The following is a 13,534-nucleotide window of genomic DNA, read 5'->3' on the forward strand; positions in this document are numbered from 1 at the left end:
ATGATGATTGCTAAGATTTCCGTAGATACTCTGGTATTAACCTCAATATAGCACTAAAATGCACCCAAAGCAGCGACAAGGAAAAACAACTTGAAGACACTGGTAACCTGACAAAGACGCCATTTATTGAGACGGGTGGGAGTGGGAATCTTTTGTGTGTGTGTGTGTGTGTGTGTGTGTGTGTGTGTGTGTGTGTGTGTGTGTGTGTGTGTGTGTGTGTGTGTGTGTGTGTGTGTGTGTGTGTGTGTGTGTGTGTGTGTGTGTATTCTCACGTACACGAGGGTTCCAGAGCATGTGTGTGGGATTTACTGGAAAGAGTGAAGATGGGTGGAAAGAAGGCAGACAGATTAAAGGGAAAAAAAAAAAAGACTAGGGAAAAAATATAAAAGAATGAGTGTTTGGAGTGGTGGGAGAGAGGAAGAGATGGGTGATAGTGATAGTAAGGCTTGGAGGCTCTTTAAACTCAGCCAGACAGGATGAACTCTGGGACTGGAAATCAGGCAGTAGATTTAGGTACAGGAACAGAACAAAATTGCAATAGAACACAAAGATTAATACTCTTGAACTTTTAGGCGAGAGGGCACGTGTGGAGGTCTGGGGGGGGGACAGGATCCACTCACACCCACTCAGTCAGCCAGGAGACTAAAATAAGCCCAGTTTGCGCATTGACGTCACAAGAGTCCTCCACATCCACTCGCTCCACTCACCAACCTCCTGTGCTCTTGCTGTTATGTCTTTACTTTCATTTTAAGCCCTTGTGAAAGACAGTTCTCTTGACATGATACTTCTTTCATTCACTCCTTCATCTACTTACTTTCCATATTCCAGTAAATCTCAGCGAGAATATTGGTCTTTTGTAAAAGAGGGGTTAAAGTACTGTAGTTCCTTAGTTTCCTTTAAAGGTGAGCACTGACCTGTACCTTACTTTAATCCAAAAAAAAAAAAAAAAATACACATAGCGTACAAAAACTACTGTGCTTCAGCATTTCGTACATTCCTAAGACAGACTGACATGGTACAATTACTTCCTTCTGAAAACTACAGAGATGTTGGTGCAGAATTATTTACTCACATAGCTGACATCAGATGGACCATTCTATGCAGTATTCCTGCCTGTAGATCATAATACATTCCAAAAGCACAGCACTCTTGATAATTATCATATATATGAAAATTCATTACAACATCGAACCAGTAATCAACAAGAGATATGAATTTTGCTGTGACATCCCAGTTTTTGCTTTGCAACAGTCTCCTCTCGCCTAAATATTGATGTACACTTCACAGCTCTTTGACAGTTGTTGTGTTGCATACAAGTAGGCTACTGTACTTAACTCGCTGCCTCTGATGTCCTGACACATTGAGACGCATTTCAGTAACTTTATAGACTAATTCACACTCTTTTTTTTTTTCTTTGCTAACATTTCACGAGTGTATTCATCATATTTACTAGTAAGAGCCTACAAGAGCGTAACTAGTCTTCTATCGACTGTGTGTCTGTCTGTCTCTGTCTGTCCGACTCTCTGTCTGTCTGTCTGTCTGTCTGTCTGTTTGTCTGCCTGTCTGTCTGCCTGTCTGTGTCTGTTTGTCTGCCTGTGTCTGTCTGTTTGTCTGTCTGTCTGTCTGTCTGTCTGTCTGTCTCTCTCTCTCTCTCTCTCTCTCTCTCTCTCTCTCTCTCTCTCTCTCTCTCTCTCTCTCTCTCATACACACACACACACACACACACACACACACACACACACACAAAACAATCATTGCCTGGCTGGCTGAACTGGTGTGAGTGGATCTTGGTCTGGAGGGGGTAACAGGTGAACCGGTCCTCAGTTTTGCTCGAGTGGCTGGCCAGAGAGGGTGTGCACCGCTCTGTCTCTCGGGTCGGCGTTCATGTGCCGCAGTTTCCCATCTCCTCGACCGCAAAAGCGACCTGGCCAAACCACACACCTGCTGTTGGAATACCTACTGTATGTAGGGTTGGCGTACATGGAGGAAGTGAGGTTTATCCGAGGAGCTGTAGCTAGTAGCCGCAAGAGAAGAGAATTTTCCTAATTTGGCAACATATTTCCATCGCAGGAAGAGGTAGTAGTAGAGATGGGGTGAGCCTGACAGCAGCATCCGGGACACCAGCATTATTCACCTCATCCTACCATTCTCCTCACCTCCGTGCCGCTAAAGGCGAGGCCCCAGCATGCGGCTCCCTGGCTCATCTCACACCCAGGTTCTAAGTGTATGGATGACACCAACATACATAGCCAAATATTTTCTTGTAAGATTCTTTCCCGCCTGACTTCAATATTACAGTAAGAAATTATCCATGGGTACAGTCCCAAATGGCTTGAACAGTGCAATAACAAATTATGTGAAAAAAATAAAAAAAACTGGTGACTTCGATGCTGCAATGAGTAGTGATCTAGGCAACAAACCCCCAGTGACTTCAAAAGTTAGAGGTGATTAGTGGAGTGGTGTGGTGTGGTGATGTTGAAACTGATGTAGGGAGTGACCCTGTGTGATGGTGCGGTGCGAGGGCACAGAAGGTGCGATGCGGGAGGGGGAGAAATATAGGTTGCGGCCTCGCAGGATGGTGAAGAGGCTCCAGAAGGAGGTGGCAAAGACTCCAGGGGGAGCTAAGGCCAAATCGCAACCAGCACCGCTGTCAAAATACCGTAGAAAGACAGCCAATGCCAGAGAGCGACATCGCATGAAGGAGATCAACAAGGCCTTCGATACTCTGCGACAGGTACTTCCTGGCGCTGTGGAGGTGGAGGCGGCCAGCACCTCCACCATCATGACCAAGATCACCACACTGCGCCTGGCTGTGGACTATATCAGGGCTCTCAGTGAGGTTCTCAATGCTGTCCCCCACACTGCCTCACCATTCCTACCTCACCATTCTGCATCTTTTTTTCCTCAACCTGTCTCGCCCTGCCTCCCGTCCCTAGACCCCTCCACTGACTTGGACGATCTGTTCTCCGACGTCTCCTGTTTACTAGATGACCCCCTGGATGTATTCTATGAGTTGCCACCCTTACCTCTCCAAGACCCACTCCACTTGTTGCTGGAGGCGGAGGGCAAGGGCATGTTGGTTTTTACCTGAACCTTCACACTCCATCACACTTCCACAACACCTCCAGCAGACCGTACTGCACTGTCATGTGTCCAGCACAGTTTTTGAGATTAGCATACCACCAAACCCTATGATCCCATCACACCCTGCCATGCCTCCTCCACACCTTACCACATTTCCAGCACACTCCACGACTGTTCCAACACACTTCTAAGGACGACTCACGGTGCATCGTTTACAGCAACAGTGCCTGTCCGTTCACCGTGCCAGATATTGTATATGATTCTCATCCCATCTAGGCTTTGACTGAGGGAAAATGATGATGGTGATTCCTGGTGACAGTAATGAAACTTTTAATGACTCATCGTCTACGAGCATTTCACCTGCTAAGTGTGCCATATATTTGTTATTGATGAACAATCAGTGACGTTAAGTGACACTCAAAATCCAAGCTGTGTGTGAATAAAATGTAGGCCATCAGTGTGATACAGTGAAAACAGTTTGCATGTGCCACATATATGCTAATGTTAGACTGATAGTAAAAAAAAAAAAAAAGCTGATAACTATAAACTATATTACATATGAAGTTGCTTATTTTTGATGGTAAGCCATCAACATCATCAACAAAAACAGTTGTCCTTCCGGATTACCAAATATTGAAGCCTCATGACGGCCAGTAATAACAATAACAGAAACTCAAAAAACTTTACTACGTGTGAAAAGAGATAACCTGTACGTTATCGATATATTATCTACAAAAATAAACGTACTTATGCAGTTTGTAGTATCTTTGTGACCGTATGACTGCAGGTAGGTAGTATGGTTGAGGAGAATGTTCGCTTAATATTTCACTTTTTCAACTTCTTACCTCTCTTCTATGGTTAATGTTCCTAAGGTGGGAAAATTTAATATTTCTAACGCGGGAGAAGCTTGGTAGGTTTCTCTGCCTATAGATGAATCTCACTGTTATGATGCATGGAAATGGAAAGAGACTTCCATGCCCCATGTGTGAAGCAGATACAAATGGAGTATTAGACAAATTTCTGACCCTGATAGTACAATGGAATGCAGACAAAAGCCAGACCTACATGATACTTTCGAGGCTATTTCTTGTGAGTAGTAGGATACGGAATTGATATTCATCTGATGAGTGAGAAAAGATATTCACTCATCCAAAGTATTAAAGTAAGCTTAGGTCAAACTTTGCAAATAAAATGGGTTAATTATAACCTTCAGTAAGTTTTAAAAATAGGAGTCCTTTCTAAGTTTCACATTAATCGTCCGGATGTGGCGAGACTAAAAAACAGAAAAAAAAAAAAAAAGGACGTTCTTGGGTTGAAGGAGCTAATAAGAGACCAGAAACATACCTTCTGATTTTTGTATGGATTTTCTAGAGTGGAAAAGATCTGTGTTATCTGCCTGTGAGTGAGAAAAGGTTAGTGAACACCAATAGAATACTGTATTGATGTATTGATACAGGGCTGTGTGTTTGTTAGGTTATGACTATACTGCCTACTCTCAGAGAAAGTGATAGTAAATGAAAAGAAAAACAGAGGCAATCCTACTGGTACTTATGAGGCTGTGTATTATACGGGAGGGTCAAACTATCATACCTGTTCTTTGAGACCATTAAAAGAAAAGCAGAACGTAAGGTTCCTCCCCTGCCCATCCAAATGCAGGCAGGAAAAAGTGGGGAAATGGTGCAGAAAAATTACTTTAATGGAAATTTCATATGGGAAAAGATATATATATATATATATATATATATATATATATATATATATATATATATATATATATATATATATATATATATATATATATTGTATATATATATATATATATATATATATATATATATATATATATATATATATATATATATATATATATATATATATATATATATATATATATATATATATATATAAGAGAAATTAATAAGCTTATGAATACCATGACCCCAAGTTTTTTCGTATTATGTCCAATATTTTGATGAAAACCTTTCATACATTTAAGTCTGTTTCTAAAAGTTGTACCGTTCAGTAGGAAAAAAAATGGAAAAAAGACTTAAAATACATGGGCCCACATTTTGGTTCAGCAGTTTGGACAGTAAAGTAATGCTAGGTGTTTTAGGGTCGGCTACCCGTCCCTCGAACGTCTAGTGTGTAGCTGGGCTCTCTTTCTAGACCGGAGCTTAGACAAATAGGAGAGAGGCAGGACACAAAAACTCAAGGCAACAACCTTACACGGGTATTACTGAATTCTACAGTGGAACGGGTAGTTGTCACGAATACAGACACTGCACAATTCTAATTCTTAGGCCTAGATATGGGTTATTAGTATCGCGCAGGATACTACCCAGGTCAAGGTCGGACAAGGTGAATAGCACTTAGGTCAGAGGTTTATATACTATTATTGCAAGAAGTCCAAGTTTTATATATTTGTGGAGTGGGTGGTAATATTTCTATATCTCTCTCTAGCCCGACGCCCTAATCCCGCAAAGGGTGGCCGCAGACAAAACGCCTCCAAGTCACTCTGTCACCCACCATTTGACTCCCCTCCCCCCAACTCACCCCCCCCTCCCTCATATACCTCTCAACTCCATCCCTCCACCTCATCCTCGGTCTACCTCTCCCTCTCCCTCCCTCCACCTCACCTACATACACCCTCTTAGTCAGTCTTTCATTCTCCATTCTCTCCACATGTCCAAACCACCTCAGTGTATTTCTCCTAATCTTTTCAACCACATCCACATCTACCCCACAACGTTCCTTCACTTCTTCATTCGTCAACCTGTCCCTCCACATCACTCCACATGCTCCTCTCAAGTAACTCATTTCCACTGCTCTCACTCTTGACTTGTTCCCCTCTTGCAAGGTCCACGCCTCGCTTCCATATGTCAGGGTAGGGATCACAATACCATCATGCAGTGACTTCTTAACTTCCATACTCACCTCCCTATTTCTCATCACTGCTTTCAGTGTACCAACAACCTTTCTTCCCTGCTGTACCCTTTCACGTACTTCATCCCCCAAAGTAATATTTCACTGTTGGCAATTATTGCTTTAACACTGGGGTCTGTGTGTGATTTTAATATGACTCGGCGTTATCAGATGGTAGCGTATTCACTGTAATAGACCCGTATTTCACTGCTTGGCCGTGCCCACGGTTTCACTGTTACCTTTATTCACTCCACCACTTTTATATTGTCACTGGTGCTTCTCTCACTGACTTCCTTTATATGGTTAATTCACTGCTCTGCCTTCACGTCGCTAAGTCACGGACACTGCTTTCACTGTCACTCCTTTTGGGTCTGGGCATCGTGGCGGTCAGGTACAAGGGCGGTGGAGGTGACCCAGCCTCACTATTGAGGAGGCTGGGTTCCGCAGGGGGCCTCTGTGTTCAGGGGCCACAGGATCACGTGTAGGGGCGTCCTCTTTCGTCCGGGGCTGCGGGTAGCGAAGGGCCCCGCACTTTCGGGGCTTGGGGCGGGAGTACGGCCTTCAGGGCTAGGGCCGAATAACTGCCTGAATTTCTCGGTCAGGTGCCTGACGGAGGACAAAGATCTCCGGCATCTAAGTGTAGGGAGGTCCCCCCCAGGGGTCTTGGGGACTGTCTGGGGGTCCCGAGGGCTGCAGTCCCCGGTGCTCGGTGGCACTGTCAGGAAGGGGCTGTGGCACCGGCCTACGTCAGGGTCCGTCAGGTGAGTCCTCTCCAGATGCGGCTGCAGGAAGAAGAGGCCATGGGAAGTCACGGGGCCTCTCCAGTACTCCTCCAGGCTGGGGACTCCCTCTGAGTCGTAGGTTGGTGAACAGGAGTCAGCACTTGACGGAGGAGCAGCTACAGGTCGTCTCCTGCCGTAGGGCCCAGCTACTGGCCGTGGCCTCCTAGGGGCGCAGCTACTGGCTGTGGCCTCCTAGGGGCGCGGCTACAGGCCGTAGCTAAGGCCTGGCTACTGGCCGTGGCCTGGGGAAGGGAGCAGCTACAAGCCGACTCAGGGGCACCTTCAGAGCGGCTACAGGCCGTCTCCTAACGAAGGTGGGAGCAGTTACAGGCCGTCTCCTGATTTCCCTCAGAGGGGCTACAGGCTGTCTCCTTCAGGAGGGTTGAGCGGCTACAGACCATCTCATCTCGGGAAGGGCACCTTCAGAGTGGCTACAGGCCGTCTCCTGACAAAGGCAGGAGCGGCTACAGGCCATCTCCTGTTTTCCCTCAGAGCAGCTACAGGCCGTCTCCTTCAGGATAGTTGAATGGTTACAGGCCATCTCGGGAAGGGCACCTTCAGAGCGGCTACATGCCGTCTCCTGATGAAGGTGGGAGTGGCTACAGGCCATCTCCTGTTTTCCATCTGAGCAGCTACACATCGTCTCCTTCAGGAGAGTTGAGCGGCTACAGGCAGTCTCGGAAAGGACATCAGAGTGGCTACAGGCCCTCTCCTGACAAAGGAGGGAGCGGCTGCAGGCTGTCTCCTGTTTTCCCTCAGAGCGGCTACAGGTTGTATCCTTCAGGAGGGTTGAGCGGCTACCGGCCATCTCAGGGATGCTGACTGGAACTGGAGTAACAGCTTCATCCCGATGTTGGTTGAGGAAGGCTCGCCTGAAAGGTGGTCTTGTATTCCTGCTAAGGTGACAGCGGGTGAGCTCCGGGTCATAGGGGTGCGCGGCCCGGGCAGACTTATGTCGTTGTCATCCTGAGTCCTGCCGTGCTGTCGTTGCTCCTCTGTGGGCGCCTTCTGGGGGTGTTAGGTCGCCCCCTGTGGCACTATACTGCATTTTACCACCGTCTTCTGGGAAAAAGTCTCATCCCTGTGACTGGAGGTGGTAAACTTTGGTGTCGTAGGTGTGGTGGCTGGAGGAGATCTGGCTCCAGCTGGGCAGTGTTGATGGGGAGCCGAGAGAAAGCGTCTGCGTTGATGCGGAGTTTGACGGGACGGTACGAGATTTCATAATCGAACTCCACCAGGGTCTTACACCATAGGTTGAACTGGGCATTGTGGGTGTCAGACTGCCGCAGCCACTGGAGGGACTGGTGATCAGTGATGATGGTAACTTGGGTCCCTGATAGATATGCCTGGAAGTGCTCAAGTGCCCAGATGATGCCCAGGCACTCCCTCTTGGTGGTGACATAATTTTTTTCCACCTGATTGGGGTTATGGCTGGCGCAGGCAATGATGTGCTCGCTTCCCTCTTGGACTTGCGCCAGCACAGCGCCGATCACAATTAGGGAAACGTCTATGTAGAGCCGAAATGGGAGGGCATAATTGGGAAAAGCCATGATGGGGGCAGAAACTAGCTTATCCTTAAGTTGCTGGAAGGCGGCTCGTCTCTCGTCCGTCCAGATGAATGGTTCTCCCTTACGGGGTCAGGCTGTGGAGTGGCTTGGCAATGTGTGTGAACCCCTTCACAGAACGGCGGTAATAGGATGTCAGGCCGAGGAAGGCTCGAATCCCATGAACGTCTTCTGGTGGGGGTATGTCCGCAATGGCATGGAGTTTGTCTGGGTCGGGAGATATGCCAGCCTGGGAGATGACGTGCCCCAGGAATGAGACAGTTCTGGCAGCAAGGACACATTTGGTGAGCCGGAGTTTGAGGCCTGCCTGTCAGATCCTAGTGAAAACCGGGTGGAGGTGCTGCAGGTGGTCGGCCCAGGTCTGGCTGAAGACTATGACGTCATCCATGTACGCGAGACAGATCTCCCAGGTAAGGCCGCTGAGGATGAATTCCATTAATCTGGAGAAGGTGGTGGGGGTGTTACAGAGGCCGAAGGGCAAAACATTAAATTCATAACGTTTCCCGTTGCTGGTCGAGAAGGAAGTTTTCCCTCTGTCCTCCGGATGCACCAGGACCTGCCAATATCCTGACTGGAGGTCGAGGGTAGAGAACCAGGAGGTGCCATATAGGGAATCCAAGGAGTCATCTATGTGCGGGATTGGAGTGGCGTCCTTGGTGGTTACGTCATTAAGCTGACAGTAATCGACGCAGAACCACATCGTGCCAACCTTATTCTTCACGAGGACGATGGGGGAGGAGGGGGAGACGACTCTGGCTTTGATCATTTCCTGTACCTGGCGGTCGTCCTTTTCCCGCTGTTTGAGGTTCTTCCGTCGGGATGGCTGCCGGATCGATGGGTCCGTTGTATGGATCTTGTGAGCCAGGTAGGTGGTGTGTCCAATGTCAGCTGGTCCTGCAGCAAACAGATCCTGGAAATCCAGGAGAAGGCAGTGGAGAGTGTCTAATTGGTGAGTGGAGAGACGGTCGGGGATGGGGGGCAGGGGGGGCGGGGGAGTGGGAGGGGGAGGGGATGCAGGGCTCGGCTTCCTCCATCTCTCTGATTATGAGCCCTTTAGGGAGGGGGAGGGGCGAGGGGGCAAGGTTGGCAATCCGGACTGCCATGTGGTGAGGAGGAAGGAAGGTTGGGGGCAGAAGGCAGACCGAGAGGGTTCCGGGTGGCAGGAGTGGGGAGAATAGGACAAAGGTGCCTGAGGACCTGTTGAGGGGCACCCAAGCTTCATGGTGGGGGGATTGGTGAGGGCGAAGGGAATGGTGGCTGGAAAAGAAGGGGGGAGGGGGGCAGTTGGGGGGGAGGAAGGAGGGAAGGAGGGGGGGTGCAGAGTCTTCCAGCCTGGGCCAGGGCGTGCAGGTGTAGACGGCCCGAGGGGGAGGGGGGGTGATTTTCGGAACTGGAGCTGTCTGTTGCAGCAATCAATGGTGGCTCCTAACTTCTGCAACAGGTCCAACCTCAGGTATTCATCGTAACTGCGGCAGGAAGAGTCGAATACTATAAACTTATGCTGGGTCGACACTGGCTGATGGGTGTTGACACACAGGGCCCGTGTTTCCCCACTGATTGGCAGGGGGCCATCCCCCGCATCCACAAGGTGAGTAGCCACTGGGAATAATGGGCCAAAGGTCGATTTGTGACGAGAGAAGTAGTGGCTATACAGGCAAGATCTGGCCACTCCCGTATCGACCAGAAGTTTGGCTTTCACCCCGTTCAGCTTCATCTCGTGGTAAACTGGGGGGCGATATTTGGGGGAAGTGGCTCTCGCCACCATGGGAAGGTGCGGGGATGCTCCTAATAATCCAACTGTTTGGGGCCTCCTTCTTCCTCCAGCTCCTGCTCCCCGGGTTCAGTCTCCTCCGAGGGTGCGGGTTCGTCCTCTGTTACCTCATTCTCTAGGAAGGAAACTTTACGTTGGCCTGGGGTGGTGGTTTTCCATCGTGCAGCTTTCAGTTGCTCTCTGATATCATGCAGTGGGCACCTGGAGCTGCACACGGAGAACTCTCAGGGATTCACTAGGATGAGGTTGGGGTTCTCCCTGTGGCTGGGGTGCCAATGGGTGGGGTGTGCCCTTGGCAGGCTGGGTGCTGGGGTGGGGCTGGTGCAGGGCATAGGCAGACGTGGCTTGACTGGGGGAGCCGGAATATTTGTGGGAATCTTTTTTACCACATTGATTTGCTGGGGTGCAGGGCAGGTCAGGAGGTGGCGTATCAGTTAAACGTCCTTATCCATGTCTCCAGCCAGGTCATGGATCATGAAGTTCTCCTTGACCATGCTGGGGAGCACTCTCAGAAGAGTATTAGAGGTGTGTTGCTCCTGGGTTTCATCATCTGCCTCCGGGTAGGCAGCAGTGACCAGGCATCTACCCTGGATTAAAGTATCGTCCAAGTTGCCATCGAAAGTTAAACTATCCAGTTGGGATAGCGCCACCACTTTACCTAGCGATGGGGTGATGGCTTGAATCATGATTTTCGTGAAATTCTGCCAGGTCAGCCCCGGGACGATCTTGGGTGCTTTATTAGCTGCCACTTTGCCCAGTAGTGGGAGTGTGACTACAGTTTTCTGCTTGTCATCCTCGAAACTGATATCTAGCATAGGTTTAATAACTGCCAGGTATGTGTGAACATCATATTGTTTGGAATGGAATATAGGTAATTGCACATGTGGTTTGGTTGCCAATTTTCCAGTATTTCCTGATTACCTCTCTTGTATGGCTGGGTCAAGAACCACCGCTGTCCACCAGTGTAATGCTAGGTGTTTTAGGGTCGGCTTCCCATCCCTCTAACGCCTAGTGTGTAGCTGGGCTCACTTTCTAGACCAGAGCTTAGACAAATAGGAGAGAGGCAGGACACAAGAACTCAAGGCAACAACCTTATATGGGTATTACTAAATTCTACAGTGGAATGGGTAGATGTCACGAATATAGATACACTGGACAATTATAATTCTCAGGCCTAGATATGGGTTATTAGTATCGTGCAGGATACTACCCAGGTCAAGGTCGGGCAAGATGAATAGCATTTAAGGCAGAGTTTATATATTATTATTGCAGGAAGTCCAAATTCTATATATTTGTGGAGTGGGTGGTACTATTTCACTGTTGGCAATTATTGCTGTAACACTGGGGTCTGTGTATGATTTTAGTATGATGCGGTGTTATCAGATAGTAGCGTATTCACTGTAATAGACCCGTATTTCACTCCTTGGCCATGCCCACGGTTTCACTGTTACCTTTATTCACTCCACCACTTTTATATTGTCACTGGTGCTTCTCTCACTGACTTCCTTTTGTATGGTTAATTCACTGCTCTGCCTTCACGTCATTAAGTCACGGACACTGTGCTTTCACTGTCACTCCTTTCGGGTCTGGGAGTCGTGGCGGTCAGGTACAAGGGTGGTGGAGGTGACCCAGCCTCACTACTGAGGAGACTGGGTTCCACAGGGGGCCTCTGTTTTCAGGGGCCACGGGATCACGCGTAAGGGCGTCCTCTCTCGTCCGGGGCTGCGGATGGTGAAGGACCCCATGCTTTCGAGGCTTGGGGTGGGAGTATGGGCCTAAGGGCTGGAGCTGAATAACTGCCTGAACTTCTCGGTCAGGCGCCTGATGGAGGACGAAGATCTCCGGCATCTAAATGTAGGGAGGTCCGCCCAGGGGTCCTGGGGACGGTCTGGGGGTCCCAAGGGCTGCGGTCCCCAGTGGTCGGTGGTGCCGTCAGGAAGGGGTTGCGTCACCGGCCTACGTCGGGGTCCGTCAGGTGAGTCCTCTCCAGATCCGGCTGCAGGGAGAAGAGACCATGGAAAGCCATGGGGCCTCTCCAGTACTCCTAGAGGCTGGGGACTCCCTCTGAGTCATAGGTTGGTGAACAGGAGTCAGCACCTGATGAAGGAACGGCTACAGGCCGTCTCCTGACGAAGGCGGGAGTGGCTACAGGCTGTCTCCTGACGAAGGCGGGAGCGGCTACAGGCCGTCTCCTGATTTCCCTCAGAGCGGCTACAGGCCGTCTCCAGATTTCCCTCAGAGCGGCTACAGGCCATCTCCTTCAGGAGGGTTGAGTGGTTACAGGCTGTCTTGGAAAGGACACCTTCAGAGCGGCTACAGGCCATCTCCTGACGAAGGCGGGAGCAGCTGCAGGACATCTCCTGTTTTCCCTCAGAGCGGCTACAGGCTGTCTCCTTCAGGAGGGTTGAGCGGCTACCGGCCATCTCAGGGGTGCTGACTGGAGCTGGAGTAACAGCTCCACCCCGATCTTGGTTGGGGAAGGCTCGCCCGGAAGGTAGTCTTGTATTCCTGCTATTGTGGCGACGGGCGAGCTCCGGGTCACAGGGGCACACAGCCCGGGCAGACCTATATCATTGTCGCCCTGAGTCCCGGAGCACTGTCGTTGCTCCTCTGTGGGCTCCTTCTGTGGGTGTTAAGTAGCCCCCTGTGGCACTATACTGCATTTTAGTGAGAAAAGGGGTGGAAATTTACTGAGAAAGGAAGGTGGAAGAACAGATTTGGACTTCCAACCCCTTCAGCACGACGACGCCATTTTTATATGCCGCGACAGGATGATTGTTTTCAGCATGGGAGATCGGTCTGTTAGTAATGGGTTAATGAAGGTCTGGTGATAGCAAGAACAGAATAAGCAAAAAAGTGGCTGAACTGAAAGGGTTAAGCCTCTGACTGCAAATAACATGGGTGGATGGTTTATAACGGTAGCCTGGTGGTCTAGTGGGTGAAGGTGCTCCAGCTAAATGTCCATCTTAAACCTGAACAAAATCATCAGGAGATAGTTTAGGACTGGACTAGCACGATTACGATAAATATGACTTCCTGGATCGGAAAGTGGTAAGATTACGTAGAGGTTCATAATATTTCTTATATTAGTAAGAAAAGTCGAGAAAAAAACTGCAATGTAAAGCTTAACACAAACCGAAAAAAAAGGACTTGCGAATAATTGAATTCAAGTTTGTTCATAATTCGGACAATATTCTGAAGGTGGTAAAAAGGAGAAGAAAAATGAAAAGAAAGAAGAAAAGACATGTATCAAAATGCAGTGTATATATATATATATATATATATATATATATATATATATATATATATATATATATATATATATATTTATATATGTATGTATATATGTATGTATATATATATGTGTATATATATACATATATATAATATATATATATATATATATATAT

The 13,534-nt window shown here is 48.5% G+C and overlaps 1 protein-coding gene across 1 annotated transcript; it reads left to right on the forward strand.

Annotated features, from left to right (window-relative positions):
* Window positions 1–951: 951 nt before the first annotated feature.
* On the forward strand, window positions 952–8,041 carry LOC145403824 (uncharacterized; the record flags this gene model as incomplete). The annotated part of the gene is made up of 4 exons (XM_080275511.1): window positions 952–960; window positions 2,546–3,075; window positions 6,480–6,723; window positions 7,904–8,041. Coding segments are annotated over 4 exons (921 nt in total), but the record flags the coding sequence as incomplete, so codon positions are not given.
* Between the last annotated feature and the right edge of the window lie 5,493 nt (window positions 8,042–13,534).

Source organism: Coenobita brevimanus, chromosome 7 (assembly GCF_032717465.1).
Source record: "Coenobita brevimanus isolate Jiangsu-jjx chromosome 7, ASM3271746v2, whole genome shotgun sequence".
NCBI classification, from domain to species: domain Eukaryota; kingdom Metazoa; phylum Arthropoda; class Malacostraca; order Decapoda; family Coenobitidae; genus Coenobita; species Coenobita brevimanus.